Source organism: Rhinopithecus roxellana, chromosome 21, assembly GCF_007565055.1.
Source record: "Rhinopithecus roxellana isolate Shanxi Qingling chromosome 21, ASM756505v1, whole genome shotgun sequence".
Taxonomy (NCBI): Eukaryota; Metazoa; Chordata; class Mammalia; order Primates; family Cercopithecidae; genus Rhinopithecus; species Rhinopithecus roxellana.
This window is the reverse complement of record NC_044569.1, coordinates 78,635,216-78,655,859: the sequence shown is the minus strand read 5'-3', so window position 1 is coordinate 78,655,859 and position 20,644 is coordinate 78,635,216. Positions and strand designations below refer to the sequence as shown.

The window sequence follows — 20,644 nt, the reverse complement described above, 5'->3', positions numbered from 1 at the left end:
GAGTTTTGTACCTGTTCTCCTTCTCCTACTGTAATCCATGAGAATTAGAAAAACTTCCCACTCCTTTTGCTCTTTTTTAAAAAAAATTTTTTTGAGACGGAGTTTCGCTCTTATCTTTTTTATTTTTTAATGTTACTATCTTTTTTTCTAAAATCATCTCTTTTTTTTCCTGAGACAGAGTTTTGCTATTTTTGCCCAGGCTGGAGTGCAATGGCGCGATCTCGGCTCACTGCAGTGCAACCTCTACCTCCTGGGTTCAAGCGATTCTCCTGCCTCAGCCTCCCGAGTAGCTGGGATTACAGGCATGGGCCACCATGCCTGGCTAATTTTGTATTTTTAGTAGACACTGGGGGGTGGTTTCTCCATGTTGGTCAGGCTGGTCTCGAACTCCCGACCTCAGGTGATCTGCCCGCCTCAGCCTCCCAAAGTGCTGGGATTACAGTTGGGAGCCACCGTACAGGGCCAGTCCTTTACCTCTTTATTTATGTGAGTCATTTTCTCAGAGCTTTGTAGGGCAATTTTAGAACAGTCCAGATTTACGAGGAGTCAGTACCTAAAGTCTGTTCACTTTACAGAAAGTCTACGAAATCTCTCCTTCTTCCTACATGATCCACTTACTTTTGTTTTCAGAAATATTGAAGAGAGTAAGAGTCCTTACAAATTCCAGGAAAAAAACTCCTATATGATGTTTAAAAAAAAAAAAGTATCTTTTATAAAGGCAGCCAGAAATAATAATGGATTTCTTAAGTTTCTTAAAATTAGGATTTAAATCTTTTTTAATTTTTAAATTGTTTTTTTTTTTTTTGAGATGGAGTTTCACTCTTGTTACCCAGGCTGGAGTGCAATGGCGTGATCTCAGTTCACTGCAACCTCCGCATCCCAGGTTCAAGCGACTCTCCTGCCTCAGCCTCCCAAGTAGCTGGGATTACAGGCATGCACCACTACAGCCGGCTAATTTTGTATTTTTAGTAGAGATGGAGTTCTCTGTGTTGGTCAGGCTGGTCTTGAACTCCCGACCTCAGGTGATCCGCCCACCTTGGCCTCCCAAAGTGCCGGGATTATAGGCGTGAGCCACCGCACCTGGCCTAAATGTACTCTTAATAATCCTCACGGCGGGGTGCGGTGGCTCAAGCCTGTAATCCCAGCACTTTGGGAGGCCGAGACGGGCGGATCACGAGGTCAGGAGATCGAGACTATCCTGGCTAACATGGTGAAACCCCGTCTCTACTAAAAAATACAAAAAACTAGCCGGGCGAGGTGGCAGGCGCCTGTAGTCCCAGCTTACTCGGGAGGCTGAGGCAGGAGAATGGCGTAAACCCGGGAGGCAGAGCTTGCAGTGAGCTGAGATCTGGCCACTACACTCCAGCCTGGGCGACACAGCGAGACTCCGTCTCAAAAAAAAAAAAAAAAAAATAGTCCTCACAATCCCCAAGTGTCAAGGGAGAGACCAGGTGTAGGTAATCGAATCATAGGGCAGTTTCCCCGATGTTGTTCTCATAATAATGAGTTCTCACAAGATCTGATGGTTTGTAAGTGTGTGGTAGTTCCTCCTGCGTTCATTTTCTCTCCTGCTTGTGAAAAAGGTGCCTTGCTTTCCATTTGCCTTCTGCCATAATTCCTGAGGCCACCCCAGCCATGTGCAACTGTGAGTCAATTAAGCCTCCTCCTTTCTTTCTAAATTACCCAGTCTTGGGCAGTTCTTTACAGCAGTGTGAGAACGAACTAATACAGGGAAGCAAGATGTTGGAACAGGAAAAACTAAATCAGAATAACTTGGTCTAATTTTTTTTTTTTTTTTTTTTTAAAGAGACATGGTCTTCTTTTGTTGCCCAGGCTGGAGTGCAGTGGTGCCATCATAGTTCACTGCAGCCTCAAACTCCTGGGCTCAAGGGATCCTCCCACCTCAGCCTCCCTAGTAACTGGGATTACAGGTGTGTACCACTAGGTCCAGCTAATTTTGTCGTTGTTGTTGTAGAGACAGGGTCTTGCTCTGTTACCCAGGCTGGCCTTGAACTCATGGGGTCAAACAATCTTCCCACCTCAGCCTCCCAGAGTGCTGGGATTACAGGTGTAAGCCACTGCACCTGGCCTAAATTCTTGCTATGTTAGCTTGCACAGGATTTGGCACATAATAGAAGCTCAAATTCAATTTTTCATATCTAAAGTAGGAATAAAATATATACTTCGCAGATTAGATAATATATATTTTATTCAAATTTTCTTCTTCCTTAGAATAAAGGATCCTAGGGCAAGAACAAATCATATTTATCTTATTTCCTTACGCCTAGACCTAACATAACTTGGCACACAGTAGACACCTCATGAATAAAGATTTCCTTTTTAGGATAAAGATTTCTGGTACTTTTCTTTCTCTTCTGATGGATTTTTGCTAGGTTTTTGTTTGTTTGTTTTTTCCAAATGTCTTCTACTTCACATCAGTTCCTATAACAGAGCACTTGGGCAGGTCAGAAATGGGAGAAGAATGGTTGATACACAGAATCAGATGGGAGTTCTTTTTCAGTGATATACCCTTCCTTCCCTAAATTCTGATACAACCACATTTTCTCCCCAGAGGAGTTCTCACCACTCTTATGCGTCACTATTACTTATGGGAAAATAAGAATGATTTCATTCAGTATTATATTTTTTAGGTGTGATAGGACAGGGAAAAGATTAGGAATCACCAATGTAAGGGCTTCTGAGAATACATAAAATGTACAGGCCAGGTGCAGTGGCTCTTGCCTGTAATCACAGCACTTTGGGAGGCCACAGCAGGAGGATCACCTCAGGTCAGTAGTTCGAGACCAGCTTGGTCAACATGGTGAAACCATGTTTCTACTAAAATACAAAAACTAGCCAGCGTGGTGGCGCACGCCTGTAATCCCAGCTACTTGGGAGGCTGAGGCAGGAAAACTGCTTGAAGGTTTCTCAAGGAGGTGGAGGTTGCTCTGAGCCGAGACTGCACCATTGCACTCCAGCCTGGGCAACAAGAGCGAAACTCTGTCTCAAAAAAAAAAAAAAAAAAGTACAAACATCTTCACAGGATCATATGAGCTTTGATCATCAGGATCATAGGTGAGAGCATCTAACATGGGTCCATTAGGATACATTTCCTAAAGTTTCTCACACCAAACACCAAAGACACAGAAATGGATTTGATACTGCTTCATGGATACATGGAGTCAAATATCCTGTCTCCCCCCCTAGTCTTTTTGAACTGGTCCTTACTAGGGTTTTCAATAAGACACCCCTCCCTCATCCCATTAAGAATAAAGGCAATATTACTGACAGATCATAACCAACAGGGTAGTTGGCTTTCCAGTTCTCCTATTTTTCTTTTTTCTAAAGACAGTGTTTTACTCCCATCACCCAGGCTGGAGTGCAATGACGCGATCTCGGCTCACTGCAGCCTCTACCTCCCACGCTCAAACAATCCTCCTGCCTCCTACAGGTGCACTCCAATGTAACCGGCTAGTTTTTTAAATTTTTTTCTAGAGATGGGATTTCACCACGTTGGCCAGTCTGGTCTCGAACTCCTGACCTCCTGACCACAAGTGATCTGCCTGCCTTGGCCTCCCAAAGTGCTGGGATTACAGGTGTGAGCCACCATGTCTGGAGAGTTCGCCTAATCTTGACAGTGTTTCCCCATTTTTCTATTGTTATAGGGAATCCCTAAAAGTATACCATACTCAGTGCAGGTCTGACAGCCCTCACTGTGAAAGACAAGTATTTTCTTTCTTTTTTTTTTTGTTTGAGACAGAGTTTCACTCTTGTCACCCAGGCTGCAGTGCAATGGCATGATCTTGGCTCACTACAACCTCCACCTCCCAGGTTCAAGCGATTCTCCTGCCTCAGCCTCCCGAGTAGCTAGGATTACAGGTATGCACCACTATGCCCGGCTAATTTTGTATTTTCAGTAGAGACGGGCTTTCTTCATGTTGGTCAGGCTGGTCTTGAACTCCCAACCTCAGGTGATCCGCCTGCCTCAGCCTCCCAAAGGGCTGGGATTACAGGCATGAGCCACCACGCCCAGCCAACGACATACATTTTCTATATAAAACTTGAATTCCGTTTCTAAAGTCTGTACATGACTGATTTAATATTTAATAGAAAATAGGTGTGTCAGAACTTAATTTTTTTCTGGTACCCTTTTCTTAGGTTCTAATAGCATAGATGCATGAACACCATATTTTACCTTTGAGGGCTTTCAGTTGCCAAGTACTATGTATGCAATCTACTATCAATGATCCTTAGTGAACAGCATGTTCTATCAACTTCTCCTGAAGCCAGAAGATGAATTCTAGGAGTACAAGTGTAAAAGAGCTGGAAGACAGTGCACTCATGTTACAGCCATCCCAAGATGCAAAGGATTCGATCCTTCAGAATATATATGATAATGGATACTCTGCTCAATCGGTGGCTTAGATTAACCTCCACAGCAACTCAGCTGATTATAGAACACTTTCCATGTGATGACAAGTGCCATTTGAGGAGGTAATTAGAGGTTATTCAATCCAATACCCAAGGAAGAAAAAAGGAACATGCACTGAAAATATTCACAGGCAACTATGTAATTAAAATCAAGGTACAAGACTGCATACCTAATTTTTTTTTTCTTTTTTTTGAGACGGAGTCTCGCTCTGTCACCCAGACTGGAGTGCAGTGGCACAATCTCGACTCACTGCAACCTCCACCTCCCGGGTTCACGCGATTCTCCTGCCTCAGCCTCCTGAGTAGCTGGGTGCATACCACCACGCCCGGCTAATTTTTGTATATTTAGTAGAGACAGGGTTTCACCCTATTGGCCAGGCTGGTCTTGCACTCCTGACCTTGTGATCCACCCACCTCAGCCTCCCAAAGTACTGGGATTACAGGCATGAGCCACCACACCCTGCCACTGAAAGCAAATCTATTGGAAATTTTTTTTTCCTTCCAGAATTATTACCACATAGATCTCCACTGTCACATCAAGTCACAGATATTCTAAGTACTCAGGGAAATTAACTGCTATGGGGAGGGGTAGCCCAGTATGTAGTCACCACAGTTTACACTTCAAACCAAAAGTCCTGTCCCTTCCTTAAGGAAATGAGCCCTCAGGGTAAGGTAGAAAATATAGAACTCAGGCTGGGCGCGGTGGCTCACGCCTGTAATCACAGCACTTTGGGAGGCTAAGGCGGGTGGATCACGAGGTTGGGAGATAGAGACCATCCTGCCCAACATGGTGAAACCCCATCTCTACTAAAAATGCAAAAATTAGCTGGGTGCGATGGCGCATGCCTGTAATCCCAGCTACTCAGGAGGCTGAGGCAGGAGAATTGCTTGAACCAGGGTGTCGGAGGTTGTAGTGACATCGTGCCACCACACTCCAGCCTGGAGACAGAGCAAGACTCCATCTCAAAAAAAAAAAAAAAAAGAAAATATAGAACTCACTGGAACGTTTGAATCAGGGTGAATGGAATCATGTCTTTTTTTTTTTTTTTTTTTTTTTTTTTTTTTTTTTTTTTTTTTGAGACGGAGTCTCGCTCTGTCACCCTGTCACCCAGGCTGGAGTGCAGTGGCCAGATCTCAGCTCACTGCAAGCTCCGCCTCCCGGGTTCACGCCATTCTCCTGCCTCAGCCTCCCGAGTAGCTGGGACTACAGGCGCCGCCACCTCGCCCAGCTAGTTTTTTTTTTGTATTTTTAGTAGAGATGGGGTTTCACCGTGTTAACCAGGATGGTCTCGATCTCCTGACCTCGTGATCCGCCCGTCTCGGCCTCCCAAAGTGCTGGGATTACAGGCTTGAGCCACGGCGCCCGGCCTTTTTTTTTTTTTTTTTTAAGACAGAGTCTTGCTGTTGTTGCCCAGGCTGGAGTGCAATGGCATGATTTCGGTTCACTGCAACCTCTGCTCCCTGGGTTCAAGCAATTCTCCTGCCTCAGCCTCCTGAGTAGCTAAGATTACAGGTTCCTGCCAACATGCCCAGCTAATTTTTGCATTTTTAGTAGAGACGGGGGTTTCACCATGTTGGCCAGGCTAGTCTCGAACTCCTGACCTCAGGTGATCCACCTGCCTCGGCCTCCCAAAGTGCTGGGATTACAGGTGTGAGCCACCGCGCCCAGCCTGTCTTTCTTTACTACCCTTTTTCCACATCAGTACATCCTGCTATGTTCTAGGCACTCTGCCAAGAACTGGGCATGCAGTGTTGAATGAAGGACTTAGGTCCCATAACTCCATAAGCCTAATAAATTAGAGGGAGAGACAGACATGAAATGAATATGCAATTATAAGTTGTGGTAAATACTGAAAAGTACAGGGGAGAAAAGCAAAAGCTGAAATTAATTTAAGTGTCAGGGAGGGCTTCCTGGAAGAAGTAAAATTTAAGCTAAGTTCCAAAGGATGAGTAAGAGCCAGCCAGTGAAACAAAGAGCACCTTGAGGCCTGGCGCCGTGGCTCATGCCTGTAAACACAGCACTTTGGGGGGCCGAGACAGGGGGACTGCCTGATGTCACAAGTTCGAGACTCAGCCTGGGCAACATGATGGTGAAACTCCCTCTCTTCAAAAAAAAAAAAAAAAAAAAAGCACTCTGGACAGAGAGACTAGCTGGAGAGAATGGTTCTTGCTAAAACATCTTCCCTTTACAGAATAAAATACATTTCTCTCAAAAGTAGTCTCATTAATGCTACCTACATTTAAGGAAAAAGAAAAAAAGTGGTCTCGTAATGCAGTCTAAAGCATGCTGTTTGTGTCATCGGCTTCCTTTGGGTCTAATATTCCAGAGATAGAATTATTAAAAAAAAAAAAAAAACATTACCGAGCTTAGTGGCTCATGCTTGCAACCTCAATGCTTTCAGAAGCCAAGGTGGGAGGATAGCTTAAAGCCAAGAATTTGAGACCAGCCTGGGCAACATAGTAAGATCTCATCTTTACCAAAAAATAAAGAATTATCCAGTTGTGGTGGTGCACACCTGTGGTCCCAGCGACCCAGGAGACTGAGGTAAGGCTCACTTGAGCCCAGGAGTTGAAGGTTACAGTGAGCTACTACTGCACCACTGCAGTTCAACCTGGGTGATAGAGAAAGACCCTGTCTCCAGTTTTTAAAAAATGGCAGAATATAACAATATAATTACTGCTTGACAAAAAGGAGCTATTGGCTCTTAAGGCTGCATATAAGAAAAGTCAAAATCCCCTGATGTTTTTTACATACATTATATCATTCTTGAGCAGCTCAGAAAGAAAAGACTGGTTATCTTGTGGTTTGATCTCTGAGTTATCTAATTATTTTTGGAAGTCAGAGGAATCATTTACCCAGGAAATCTCTAACTGCCAGGAAACCTCTTATGTGAAGTAGGTCAGCTAATGTCACTGATCTTACATGCTTGCAAAACCTGTAATGCAGTCCTTTAAAGCAATAATTCCTGGTTAACTTCCACACCCATCTAGAATCAGCATTGGACCCAGCCCTCCCTGCCCAGGACTTCCCTCAGGGTGTTTTCACCCACATGTCCCCATTAGGGATTCCTAAGCATGTGAACCCCAGCTATACCACATATCTGTCCCTTGCCTTTTCCTAACCATGGGGTAAATCATGACTTCCAGTGGCTCTAGATCCTTCAGAGTGACATGCTCTTGAGCTTCTGCTCAAGAGTGAAACACTAACACAGGACACCTGAAGGTCTTGTGTTCCAATTGCCACCTCTAGACAGCCCTAGGGTATTACAGAACCTTGGATTTCTGAACAATCTGCTCCTGCTTCAATGCCATGACAGCATCCTGGTCTTTGTGGTGAGATTTTACCACTTCACTTCCCCATCCTCCTCCTCCCCGCCACCCCCCAACTCACACCATCACCCCATGTGGGTTCTCTAACTGTGAGAGGACATCACTTCCTCTAAGAAATCTTCTCTAGGCCCAATTTTATAGAATTGAAAAGCATAGTGAACCTCCACTATCACCACCACCTCTTCTATTAATGGAGTGATCGCCAGGTGATAGAGTGCTTACTTTATTATATGCCTGATTGATTTACTACCTGTGAAAAAGGTATGAATGTCATCACTATCCCCATTTTACAAATGATGAAATAGTGCAGAGAGAATTTAATAGACTTCCTGGGATTAGAACCAAGCCTATCCCCTTTAAAGCCTAGGATTTAACTACAAAATCCCATAGGCAATCTGATCCCACCATTCCTAGTTTGTTTCCCTGCTTAGGTCAGCTGTCTTCAATGACCCTGAAGACCTATAAAATCACAGAGGACCTAGTTTCATGGGCCACCTTCAATTTGGGCCAAACTGAGCAGCACGTGGACTGGATTTCTGCTGGAGCAGGGACACAGTACCACAGAACTGACCAATCTGTGGCCAATCTGTGGCCTGCCCCAGATTGCTGCTTAGATGCAGCCTAGGACCACAGTCCAGAGGGCCTGGCATTCTTCCAGCCACAGCAGCACCCTGGGTACTAATGGTCAGGGTTCAACCTTCTTCATAGAGTTGCTAGGAGACAAGAAAGTACTTAGAACTCAGTAAACTCCGTGATAGTAGTCACTATCATTCCATCCTTATGCTTTCTTCTAACTTCCTCTAGCTCACCAGGGACCTATTGTGCAACAACTCCCTAGCCCAGTTCCTCCTACAGAGCAACTTGAGCAGGAAAAGCCCATGACCATCTCCTCTGCTCCCTCAACATCTAACAAGCTCCTACTTAGCCATTCCAATTGTCAACTCCCTAGGCCATTAAGATCAATAACAAATATCTCTGCATGCTTTTCTCTTGAACTTGCTATAGACCACAGGGGTTTCCCACGCAGCCCTGGAGCTAGATTATTGTATTCAAATTCTGTCTTTGTTACTTACCAGCTGTGTGACCTTGTATGACTGACTTAACCTCTCTGAGCCTCAGTTTATCATTTTTAAAATGGGGATAATCATCAAGCCTATCTCATAGGATTGCTGTGAGGATTTTCTCTGTCTCTATCTATGTTTCTTTTGAGATAGGTTTTTTTTTTTTCTTTTTGAGACAGAGTTTCACTTTTGTTGCCCAGGCTGGAGTGCAATGGCGTGATCTCAGCTCACTGCAGCCTCTGCCTCCCAGGTTCAAGTGATTCTCCTCAGTCTCCCAAGAAGCTGGGATTATAGGTGACCCCCACCACACCCAGCTAATTTTTTAAAACATATTTTTAATAGAGACGGGGTTTCACCATGTTGGTAAGGCTGGTGTCAAACTCCTGACCTCAGGTGATCCACCCACCTTGGCCTCCCAAAGTGCTGGGATTACAGGCGTGAGCCACTGCGCCTGGCCTCAGACAGGTTCTTGTTTTGTCACCCAGGCTGGAATGCAGTGGCACGATTTCAGTTCACTGCAACCTCCGTCCCCTTGGGCTCAAGCAATCCTCCCACCTCAGTCTCCCGAGTAGCTGGGGCTGAAGGTGCATGCCACCATGCCTTGCTAATTTTTGTATTTTTAGTAGTAGAGATGGGGTTTCACCAAGTTAGCCAGGTTGGTCTTGAACTCCTGGTCTCAAGTAATCTGCCCACATTGGCCTCCCAAAGTGCTGGATTACAGGTGTGAGCCACTGTGCCCGGCTGTATGTATCTTTCTCTTTATTCTCTATTATCTTCCTATCTATTATCTATCTACCTACCTAATATACTTACGTTTGAATCTCATCCACTTTCTGAAAGGATTTTATGGAAAAAACCCTAAAACTGAAAAACTTCTAAAAACTTATATAAGAAAACAACACACACCCATTTGTGTATATATTACATAAAAATACATACTACATAAAATAATCTTCAAAGTATCATTTTATATTTGTTGAGCCAGGGTAAATTAAAAATAAATGTTCCTAATTATAGCCCATTAAGGTCAAAGTGGTTTACTCATAGATTGCTGACACAAATATAAATTGACTCAGACTTTTTGGAAAGCACTTTAAAATTACATTTCAAGAGCTATTAAAAAGTCTGCATTATTAATTGCAGAAACAATAATGTAAAGAATTTCCTCTTAGAAATATTCCAATATAAGGAAAAGTTTAAATGTACAAGAATAGGAACTCAAATTCTAAAAACTGGTAACAATCCAGGCCAGGAGTGGTGGCTCATGCCTGTAATCCCAGCACTTTGGGAGGCCGAGGTAGGCAGATCATGAGGTTAGAAGATTGAGACCTCAGCCTCTCTAGTAGCTGGGATGACACGTGCCTGCCAATGCACCCAGCTAATTTTTGTATTTTTACTAGAGATGGGGTTTCACCATATTGGCCCAGCTGGTAAACTTAGATCTTAACTGTGCGTTTTGGATCATTTTAGTTGATTACGCCCATGATTACCTGTTAGAGATAATGTGTAATTTCATAAATGAGTGATTACACATTAGTCATTCTTATCAGTTTCAACACAACACTTTCACATATTATAAACAGTCACAGAGTTACCATAACCTTAACATAAATCATTATCCTTTATAATATATCTATAAGTAGAAATCTACTAAATGGCTTTCCTAATGTGTCCTGAATTCAGACACTGCTGTAATACATGTAACAAAAATCCTTACCACAGGCCTCCTTTCCGATCTGTGATGAGTAATACAGTGATCCAGCAAGCTGTCTTCATCCAGTTCCCTTTGACAAAAGGGACATACACACCTGGAAATAACACAGAATACAAATATTACTAAAATGGTTGGCAACTAGATAGTAGTCACTTTTTTTTTCTTTTTTTTGAGACAAGAGTCTTGCTCTGTGGCCCAGGTTGTAGTGCAGTGGCATGATCTCAGCTCAATGCAACCTCCCCACCTCCCAGGTTCAAGGGGTCCTCCTGCCTCAGCCTCCCAAGTAGCAGGGATTACAGGCCCCCACCACCACACCAAGCTAATCTTTGTATTTTTAGTGGAGATGGGGTTTCACCATGTTGGCCAGGCTGGTCTCAAACTCCTGACTTAAGGTGATTCACCCGCCTCGGCCTCCCAAAGTGCTGGGTGGATTATAGGTGTGAGCCACCACACCTGGCCACATATCTGAATTTGGACTAGCCACATTTCAAGTGCCCAGTGGACACTTCTTGGACAGCACAGATAAGGGACAAATATTCCTACGTGTACATAAGGATTTAACAAGGTAGCTGCAGGTCACTTTTCTTTTTCTTTCTTTCTTTTTTTTTTTTCTTTTTGAGAAGGAGTCTCACTCTGTCGCCCAGGCTGGAGTGCACTGGTGCAATCTCAGCTCACTGCAACCTCCACTTCCTGGGCTCAAATGATCCTCCTGTCTCAGCCTCCCAAGTAGCTCAGACCACAGGAACGTGCCACCATGCTAATTTTTTGTATTTTCAATAGAGGTGGGAGTTTAACCATGTTGCCCAAGCTGGTCTCAAACTCCTGAGCTCAAGCAATCCACCCTCCTTGACCTCCAAAGTGCTGAGATTACAGGTGTGAGCCACCTCGCCCAGACTGCAGGTCATTTTTCATTCTTCACTGGAAACTAACAACATAGGCTGACACATGTAGTTATATGCTAGTGAAGGAGGAAAACAAATAACACCCCATCTAAATGTTACGTGAATTTGGAAAGGGAGGAAGAAAAAGGTAATCCAAGGACAACTGGGTGCTGCAATCCTCAGTTTCTCAGTTAATGCATGCTCAGATTGCACTTCTCTCTCAAAGAGAAGTGCAGTGAGCCGGGATCGCACCATTGCACTCCAGCCTGGGCAACAAGCATGAAACTGTATCTCAAAAAAAAAAAAAAAAAAAAATTCAGATTTGCTGGATGTATAAGATACACACTGAATGTTGACGGCTTAATGTAAAAAGAAAAAAGAATGTGAAATATCTTGATAATTTTTATACTGATTGCATGTTCAAATGATAATATTTTGGTAATATTAGCTTAGATAAAATATATTAAAAGGTAATTTAAACTTTATCTTCTTATTTGTTTAAATGTTGCAACTAGAAAATTTTGAATTACATGTGATTAACATTATATTTCTAGGCCGGGAGCGGTGGCTCACAGCTGTAATCCCAGCACTTTGGGAGGCCAAGACAGGTGGATCATGAGGTCAGGAGTTCAAGACCAGCCTGGCCAAGACGCTGAAACACTGTCTCTACTAAAAACACAAAAATTAGCCGGGCATGGTGGCACATGCCTGTGATCCCAGCTACTCGGGAGGCTGAGGCAGGAGAATCGCTTGAACTCGGGCGGCAGAGGTTGCAGTGAGCTGAGATTGCGCTTCTGCACTCCAGCCTGGGCAACAGAGCAAGATTCTATGTCAAAAAAAAAAAAAAGAGAGAGAAGAAAAAGAAAAAAGAAATCATTATATTTCTATTGGACAATACTGCCTTAAGTTCTTAGGGACAACATGGAGTCTTGGAGTTGTTGGCTCACTTTCTGTTACAGACGTAACTTCCTGTCCCCCAAAACTTGTACTCTGGACAAACTCTATGTGTAAGAATTTTTACAATTTGAATTATGTGGTAAATTCTTCTGTAAAGCAAAGATTTTTTATCATAAATCCAAATATTAATTTATCTTGTAAAATAATCAACAACCCTCTCCATTTTCTATTATTTTAATTCTTTACTATTTAATTCTAACCAGTAAAATAACTGGGATTCAAATTAGCTTTCATATATTTTTAAATTTTCATAAAAGCTGTCAACCTTGCAATCAAACCCATACTTTCTCAACCTGTTTGTAATCCTTCCTTCCTATTGGTCATTGTGGTCAATCTAACAGTATCCATACTGTGTTTATAGCTAAAATACTCATTTGAAATTTATAATGTCAGGGTATAAAGCTAATCCTATAATAACAGGTGCTTTTGCAAGGCAATCTCTAGTAAAACAAAAGGAATGAGGTGATTGTTTAGACTTTTAATTTTGAAATGTAAGCTCTATTTTGAGTATATTTTCTAAAAATGAGCAGAACTAACATTTTTCTCTGGGAGAAATTATACAGAATACCAATATTGGATACATGAATCCACAGAGAGATTAATGTCTAGAAAGCCATCAACCTTTGCTAGAGAGCACAAATCACTTTATTTGGTTAGTAGGAGCAAATTATAAACTTCATAATTACTCTGATGCAGCTCAATTTCCTTTCTCATCAGGAGAATAATAACCTAGATGTGTTTCTTTCTTTCTTTCTTTTTTTATTTTTCTGAGACAGAGTCTTGCTCTGTCACCCAGGCTGGAGTGCAGTAGCCAGATCTCAGCTCACTGCAACCTCTGCCTCCCAGGTTCAAGCGATTCTTATAACTAAGCCTCCAGAATAGCTGGGATTATAGGTGTGCACCACCACGCCCAGCTAATTTTTGTGTTTTACTAGAGACAGGGCTTTGCCATGTTGCCCAGGCTGGTCTCGAACTCCTGACCTCAAGTGATCTGCCTGTCTCACCCTCCCAAAGTGCTGGGATTGCAGGTGTGAGCCACTGCACCCCATGAATGTTTCTTTCTCTTTTTTTTAAAGAATAAAATATTATCAATATCCTCCATTATATCTACCAGCTACCTCCCTCCTTCCCCTACCCCCATACCAGATTACCCATCAAAAAGGCAAAGGATTCAGGATGCCTGCCCAGCCTGTTCTCTTGTATACTGAGATGCTGCTGTCTATATTCTAAAGAGAAACAAGCAAAATGATAAGGAACGAGCTGGTGAAATGAGCAGTGGTGACAGAAGATGGATAATCCCAACCACGATCTACTTCAGGAATCTATTAGAAAACAAAGCCTAGCAGAAATGTAACAGTTCTGCATTCTATTTTTGGATCCGTGTTAACACAAACTTGTTTGAGGAAGTTGCCCCAATCTCTCCAGTCTGTGGTTGGTTGCCCCTGGAAATTTTTAAAGTAGAGAGAGCAAAATTCTTCAACAATGATTGCTGTCAACAAATGATTACCAGTACCAGGTATTACGGTAGAGAATGTAAACATAAATACATAAATACTTTCATAAGAATGTTAAAGTTTCCAGCCCATTAAATTCCTTATAAACATTATCAATTATAGCATTAAACTACATTGTATGGAAACAAACCTCGCTGCTGTCTCCTCAAGTTCTTGTAGTGGTCCATACTTATCTATGTACTTCTGACAGGTCCGAATATGTGCCCTCATTTCACTGAGGCAAACCTACATAAAAACAAATTCAAAATGAACTCACTGTTAAAAAAGGGCTCAATGAAAGCTTAAGTGATCCAGCCTTTTAACTTTCAAATAAGGTCATACTGTGGGATCAATTGACTAAATAGATGCATTCATAACACCAGTACCACCAAAAATTAAGGCATTATCAAGAATACTACTATTTTTCAAATTCTCCAACACTTAGAAGACCCAACTGTTAAGTTCTTGAATTCAGTTCTTCTAAAAAGCATATACATTTTTTAAAGTAGATAGATGTGTAGTAACTCAAATTTACTTCCTTTGCATGCCATTACATAAACAGGTTTTAGAAAGAAGGAAGGGGGGAAAAAGGGTGAAGAAAAAGAGCACGAGAGAGAGAAAAGAAGAAACAATCTAAGATAGAAAAAGAGACAGAAAAAAGAAATGGAGAGATAAGAAGAATAAATGGATAAATTTTAGAGGTGCCCATAGTAAGTTAAATGAAACACTGTGCCTTAGGGAAGGATATAAATACCATGGTTTTATAACACACCCAACAGTATTACATGAATTCACAATACATGGTATACTTAATGGTCCCATTAAGAGCAAACATAAAAGACAGCTCTTGCAGTCCATTTTTATCAATGCAGAATAAAGAGCCCTTGTTCTTTCACATATACATTCAGAGATCCTAACCATGAGGGATCTGTTGCTAACATAACACACCCTATTAAATGTTTCATTAGAAACTCTGATAAGATCTTGTGCTAAAGGAAGCTCTGTACAGCTGTGGTAAGGTGGTCGACCCACTCTGCTTCGTTTTGCCCAAGCTACGGAAGTTAAACCTCAAACATGAAATCTGCCATGTCAAGGAAACAGTTATAACTGTTTAACAAATGGCAAAAATAAAAGCAAGTGGAAAAGTAAGAACAAAACCCTGGCTTTACAAATATCCACCTAAAAGATATAAAAACTAGGATTGATCTGCATAAGCTGTCTTAAACAGATGTATTTTACAATCTGTAACATCCAACTTTGCACATTAGCATTCTGTCATGTCTTTATGACTTTTGCTAGTAAAAATTTCTATTTGTATTCTTTGTTCAACAAAGATATGCATTAGTCATGAAAATTAACAAGCTGTGGACTACTGACAAATGAATTGATCAATTCATAGTCTAGACACAAAATTATCTGAGACATTATAAAAATGGCAGAAGAAATGTAATTCATTGTGCCTATTCTAATGGTGCTTATAATCTAATAGAGGAAAAAGGATGTGTAGACAAGTAGATAAGAAATTGTCTGATATAGGGGCTGGGCATGGTGGATCACGCCTGCAATCCCAGCACTTTGGGAGGCTGAAGTGGGTGGATTACCTGAGGTCAGGAGTTTGAGACCAGCCTGATGGAACACCCTCTCTATTAAATTAGCTGGGTGGGGTGGTGTGCACCAGTAGTCCCAGTTACTTGGGAGGCTGAAACAGGAGAATTGCCTGAATCTGGGAGGTGGAAGTTGCAGTGAGCTGAGATGGTGCCACTGCACTACAGCCTGGGCGACAGAGCAAGACTCTGTCTCAAAAAAAAAAAAAAAAGAAAAAAGAAATTGTTTTATATAGGGAACTGGAATACTAAGGCCAGGCCTCAAGGAATGGAGATCTGGTCGGGACTCTGAAGAACATAGAGAGTGCAAAATGGGAGAGGGCAAAATGTGCGTAGAAGGAATGGGGAGCATTCCTAGAAAGAGGGATAACACAGAAAGGAAAAGACAGCATATAAGAAGTATCTCAAGGCTGGGCGCAGTGGCTCATGCTTGTAATCCTAGCACTTTGGGAGGCTGAGGTGGACAGATCACCTGTGGTCAGAAGTTCAAGACCAGCCTGGCCACCACGGTGAAACCCCATCTCTACTAAAATATAAAAATTAGCCGGACATAGTGTCGGGCCCCTGTAATCCCAGGTATTCGGGAAGCTGAGGCACGAGAACCGCTTGAACCCAGGAGGTGGAGGTTGCAGTGAGCTGAGATCGCACCACTGCACGCCAGCCTGGGCAACAGAGTGAGACTGTCTCAAATAAAAATAAAAATAAAGATATAAGCCCGATCTTGGTACTCCAAAATTTACTCTCTTTCTCTGGCTTACTATTGCATTTAAGATAAAATCTAGAATCTTCTACATAACCTTCAAGACCTCACATGATCTGGGGAGGCTGATATAGTACCCAAGCTGAAAGCTGCAACAGGCAAGGTGTGCTTGATAGAGACAAATACGGCAAAGTCCAGATTAATACAGGTGGAAATATGTCACTGAGTTTGATAACAAAGTTATTCACTCGTGGCCTGCAATAGAGTAGTAGAACTGGAGGACACATCATAGAGGATCACTGGAGTAATGGGAAGAAGGGAAAATGGAGGTGGTCAACGAAAGCATTTGTTTGACAAATTAGGGGTGATGGCAGGAGTTCAGGGTTTTTTGCAGATGATATACATAAATACACAAATTGGAGGCTGGGTGAGATGGCTCACGCCTGTAATCCCAGCACTTTGGAGGCCAAGGTGGGCAGATCACTTGAAGCCAGGAGTTTGAGACCAGCCTGGCCAACATAGCAAAACCCTGTCTCTACTAAAAAGACAAAAAATTAGTCAGGCATTGTGGCACATGCCTGTGGTCCCAGCTACTCCAGACTCTGAGGCATGAGAAACACTTGAACCTGGCAGGTAGAGCTTGCAGTGAGCTGAGATTGCGCCACTGCACTCCAACCTGGGCAACAAAGCAAGACTCTGTCTCAAAAAAAAAAGACATGGACCCAAAGAGTGAGCGGTAGCAAGGTTTGTTGTGAAGAGCAAAAGGATAAAGTTCCCACAGCCTGGAAGGGGACCCGAGCAGGATGCCACTGCTAGCTGGGGTGGCCGGCTTTATTCTCTTATTGTCCCTTTTTTCAATCCAACCCGCGATTGGCTACTTTTAGAATCCTGCTGATTGGTGCGTTTTACAGAGTGCTGATTGGTGCGTTTCATAGAGCAGTGATTGGTGCCTTTCATAGAGCAGTGATTGGTGCGTTTTATGGAGCGCTAATTGTTTAACAATCCTCTTGTAAGACAGGAAAGTTCCCCAAGTCCTCATGTGACCCAGGAAGTCCAGCTGGCCTCACAGCTCACCAGCACTTTGGGAGGCCGAGGCAGGCGGATCACGAGGTCAGGAGATCAAGACCATCCTGGCTAACATCGTGAAACTGTGTCTCTACTAAAAATACCAAAAATTAGCCAGGTGCGGTGGGACGTGCCTGCAGTCCCAGCTACTCCAGAGGCTAAGGCAGGAGAATCGCTTGAACCCGAGAGGCGGAGGTTGCAGTAAGCCGAGATCGCACCACTGCACTCTAGCCTGGGCGAAAGAGCGATACCCCGTCTCAAAAAAAGAAAAGGTGGGTACCATGGGTCAGAAGCAGAGGTGAAATAACTTTCACAGGGACTTTAAGATCGTAACCATGAACATAGGTGGGGTCACATACCAGGGTGTCACACTCAGTGCAGTTCTTATACTCTGATTTCATTCTTTTGGCTACATCAGTTGCTGGAACTCCTTCTGAAGGAAGATATGCCCGGCAATAAGGACAGGTCCATTTGTTGTTCTTTAGACTGGTAGCAATACAGGAACGGCAGAATCTATCCCAAACAAACCAAAAATACATCACTTTCCTTGAAAGCTGTAAGGAGCCACCACGGTGTATTCATTTGTGTAAATTGTATTTTTTTTTTTTTTTTTTTTTTTTTTTTTTTTTTTTTTTTTTTTGAGACAGAGTCTCGCTCTGTCGCCCAGGCTGGAGTGCAGTGGCCGGATCTCAGTTCACTGCAAGCTCCGCCTCCCGGGTTCCCGCCATTCTCCTGCCTCAGCCTCCCGAGTAGCTGGGACTACAGGCGCCCGCCACCACGCCCGGCTAGTTTTTTTTTTTTTGTATTTTTAGTAGAGACGGGGTTTCACCATGTTAGCCAGGATGGTCTCGATCTCCTGACCTCGTGATCCGCCCGTCTCGGCCTCCCAAAGTGCTGGGATTACAGGCTTGAGCCACCACGCCCGGCCGTAAATTGTAATTTAATGACACCTTGTACCCCATGAGCCATACTACCAAATTACAGGTCCACTTGCACCCTACACATCCCAAGAATTGCTTAACTTCCCAGCAAGACTTCTTTGAAATCACACATTCTTACCATATGCACTTTCACGCATTTCAAGAAAAGTAAGAATTCAAAGTGGGTGAAATAGCTTTCCTATAGGCTAAGTTTAAACGATAATTTAAAGAATGTCTACATTAGATTTTACCTCAAATTTCTTGAGAAAATATGTCTTTCTTCTGTGGAGTTTTGTGTGTCACATAAGAAAATAGCAGGAAGTCAAGGAAGTAAAAATACCAGACACATTTTATAATTCCCTATAAAACCATTTTCTCCTTCCCTCCCTCCCTTCCTTCTCTCTCTTTTTCTCCCTCCCTCTCTGCCCACCTCTCTTTTTCTTTCTTTTGAGAGCCAGGGTCTCACTAGGTTTCTTAGGCTAGATTCAAACTTCTTGGGCTCAAGAGATCTTCCCCGCTTAACCTCCCAAATGGCTGGGACTACAGGTGCAAGCACCACACCCAGCATAAAATAATTTTAAAGTCATCCCCAGATATAGAAAATTAGCTAATTAAAGTGACCACTATTAGGAATGTCTTCCAAGTCAAGAAATATGTTCTTTGGTTTATTTAAAGGTGCTCATTATGAAATCTTAACATAATCAACATTTCCAGAAAATTCTCACCTATTTATAGGAGTTGTTGAAGGCTCCATGAACACAGAGATAAAAACGAGCATTTAGGTATTTATACACATCAGCATGAACCTCATACCTCTTAAACTACTCAGCGCATAATACATGCATAATAGTATTAATACATGTCAAAAGGTAGGCTTTTTTAATTTTAAGTATACTATACATACTGTAAAGTTCTTATATCATAAGCATATAGTTGAATGAAATTTCAAAATTGAACACATCCATATAACCAGTACCTATAACAAAAACAGCATGGCCAGCCCGTAAAATTTCCCCTCTTGTTTCTTTCTCTTTTTTTTTTGGAGACGGAGTCTTGCTCTTGTCACCCAGGCTGGAGTGCAATGGTGCGATCTCAGCTCACTGCAACCTCCACCTCCCAGGTTCAAGCAATTCTCCTGCCTCAGCCTCCTGAGTAGCTGGGATTACAGGCACCCACCACCATGCCTGGCCAATTTTTTGTATTTTTAGTAGAGACAGGGTTTCACCATGTTGGTCAGGCTGGTCCCGAACTCCTGACCTCAGGTGATCCACCTGCCTCAGGCTCCCAAAGTGCTGGGATTACAGGCGTGAGCCACTGTGCTCGGCCTCCAGACACAATTCTAACCCCTCCAAAGCAATCATTGACTTTTTAAAATGTATTTTAACATATAAAAATTATACTTATCAAACATTGTACCAGCCTATAGACCACAGCTTTCTCACCCCTGCTTACTGTCTTTGGTGGTGGTAATCACTGACTTCTAATAACAAAGATCAGTTTTGCCTGTTTCTGTACTTCCTGTAAATGGAACCCTCTGGTATGTATTCTTGGTCTTCTTTAGCTCAATATTATGGTCAAAAGATTCACCCATATTGTTGTACATGGTTGAGATTGTCCATTCTGATTTTGTGAAGTCTATTGTATGAATACACCCAAATTTATTTACCATTCTGTTGTTAATGGACATCTGAATAGTATTTAAATACTTGCAGATGATAGGCTTTAGTGATGAGCAGGCACAGCTGTTTTCCAAACCATTCTTCTTCTGTTTTTCCTCTTTAACTCCTAATTATATTAGTCATTACTGATTTTTTTCCTCTTTATTTTTTTCTTTCTTATTATGTTTGAATTTGGCTTGGATCATGACTGATTCATAACAATATTCTCTTCTGCATCTGTTTTCAAATTACTATAAGCACACAGAGGTGCTCACTTGTGCGGTGATTGAGACATCTACTTGTTTATACCTGTCCAGCATCCATTCCTCCTTTTTCTTGCAATAGCATCCTGCTCTTGCTGTGCAGGAACAATACCTCTTTTATTACATATACACTCAGTGGGACCTCAATCAAGGTGCCTGCCAACTCCTGCTGAAGGTGTGAGCACCTGACAAGCCAAATCATGTACAGACCATGTCTCTGGAAGTTGAACACTGCACACAGTGACATAATGACTGATTCAGTAGCAACTAGATGGAATTTTTCTCCATTTACGTAGAACTCCATATCTGCCTTGGTTCCTACCCTTTCCTTCTAGCTATTTTTGTTATTTTTTGGTAATTTTTTTTTTTTTTGAGATGGAGTTTCGCTCTGTTGCCAGGTGCATTCTCGGCTCACTGCAATCTCCATCTCCCAGGTTCAAGCGATTCTCCTGCCTCAGCCTCCCGGGTAGCTGGGATTGCATGTGTGCACCACAATGCCTGGCTAATTTTTTTTTACTTCCAGTAGAGACGGGGTTTTGCCATGTTGGCCAGGCTGGTCTCGAACTC

At 42.6% G+C, this 20,644-nt stretch overlaps 1 protein-coding gene across 2 annotated transcripts in view; it reads right to left on the bottom strand.

The window, feature by feature from the left end:
• Nucleotides 1-20,644, bottom strand: part of RNF125 (ring finger protein 125) — a 50,024-nt gene that overhangs the window by 13,550 nt on the left and 15,830 nt on the right. For both annotated transcript variants that reach the window (XM_010380753.2, XM_030926083.1), the window contains exons 2-4: nucleotides 17,596-17,749; nucleotides 14,019-14,113; nucleotides 10,540-10,630 (exon numbers count right to left, since the gene is read on the bottom strand). In XM_010380753.2, the coding sequence (XP_010379055.1) occupies nucleotides 10,540-10,630; nucleotides 14,019-14,113; nucleotides 17,596-17,749 (340 nt within the window). The remainder of the gene's footprint in view (nucleotides 1-10,539; nucleotides 10,631-14,018; nucleotides 14,114-17,595; nucleotides 17,750-20,644) is intronic.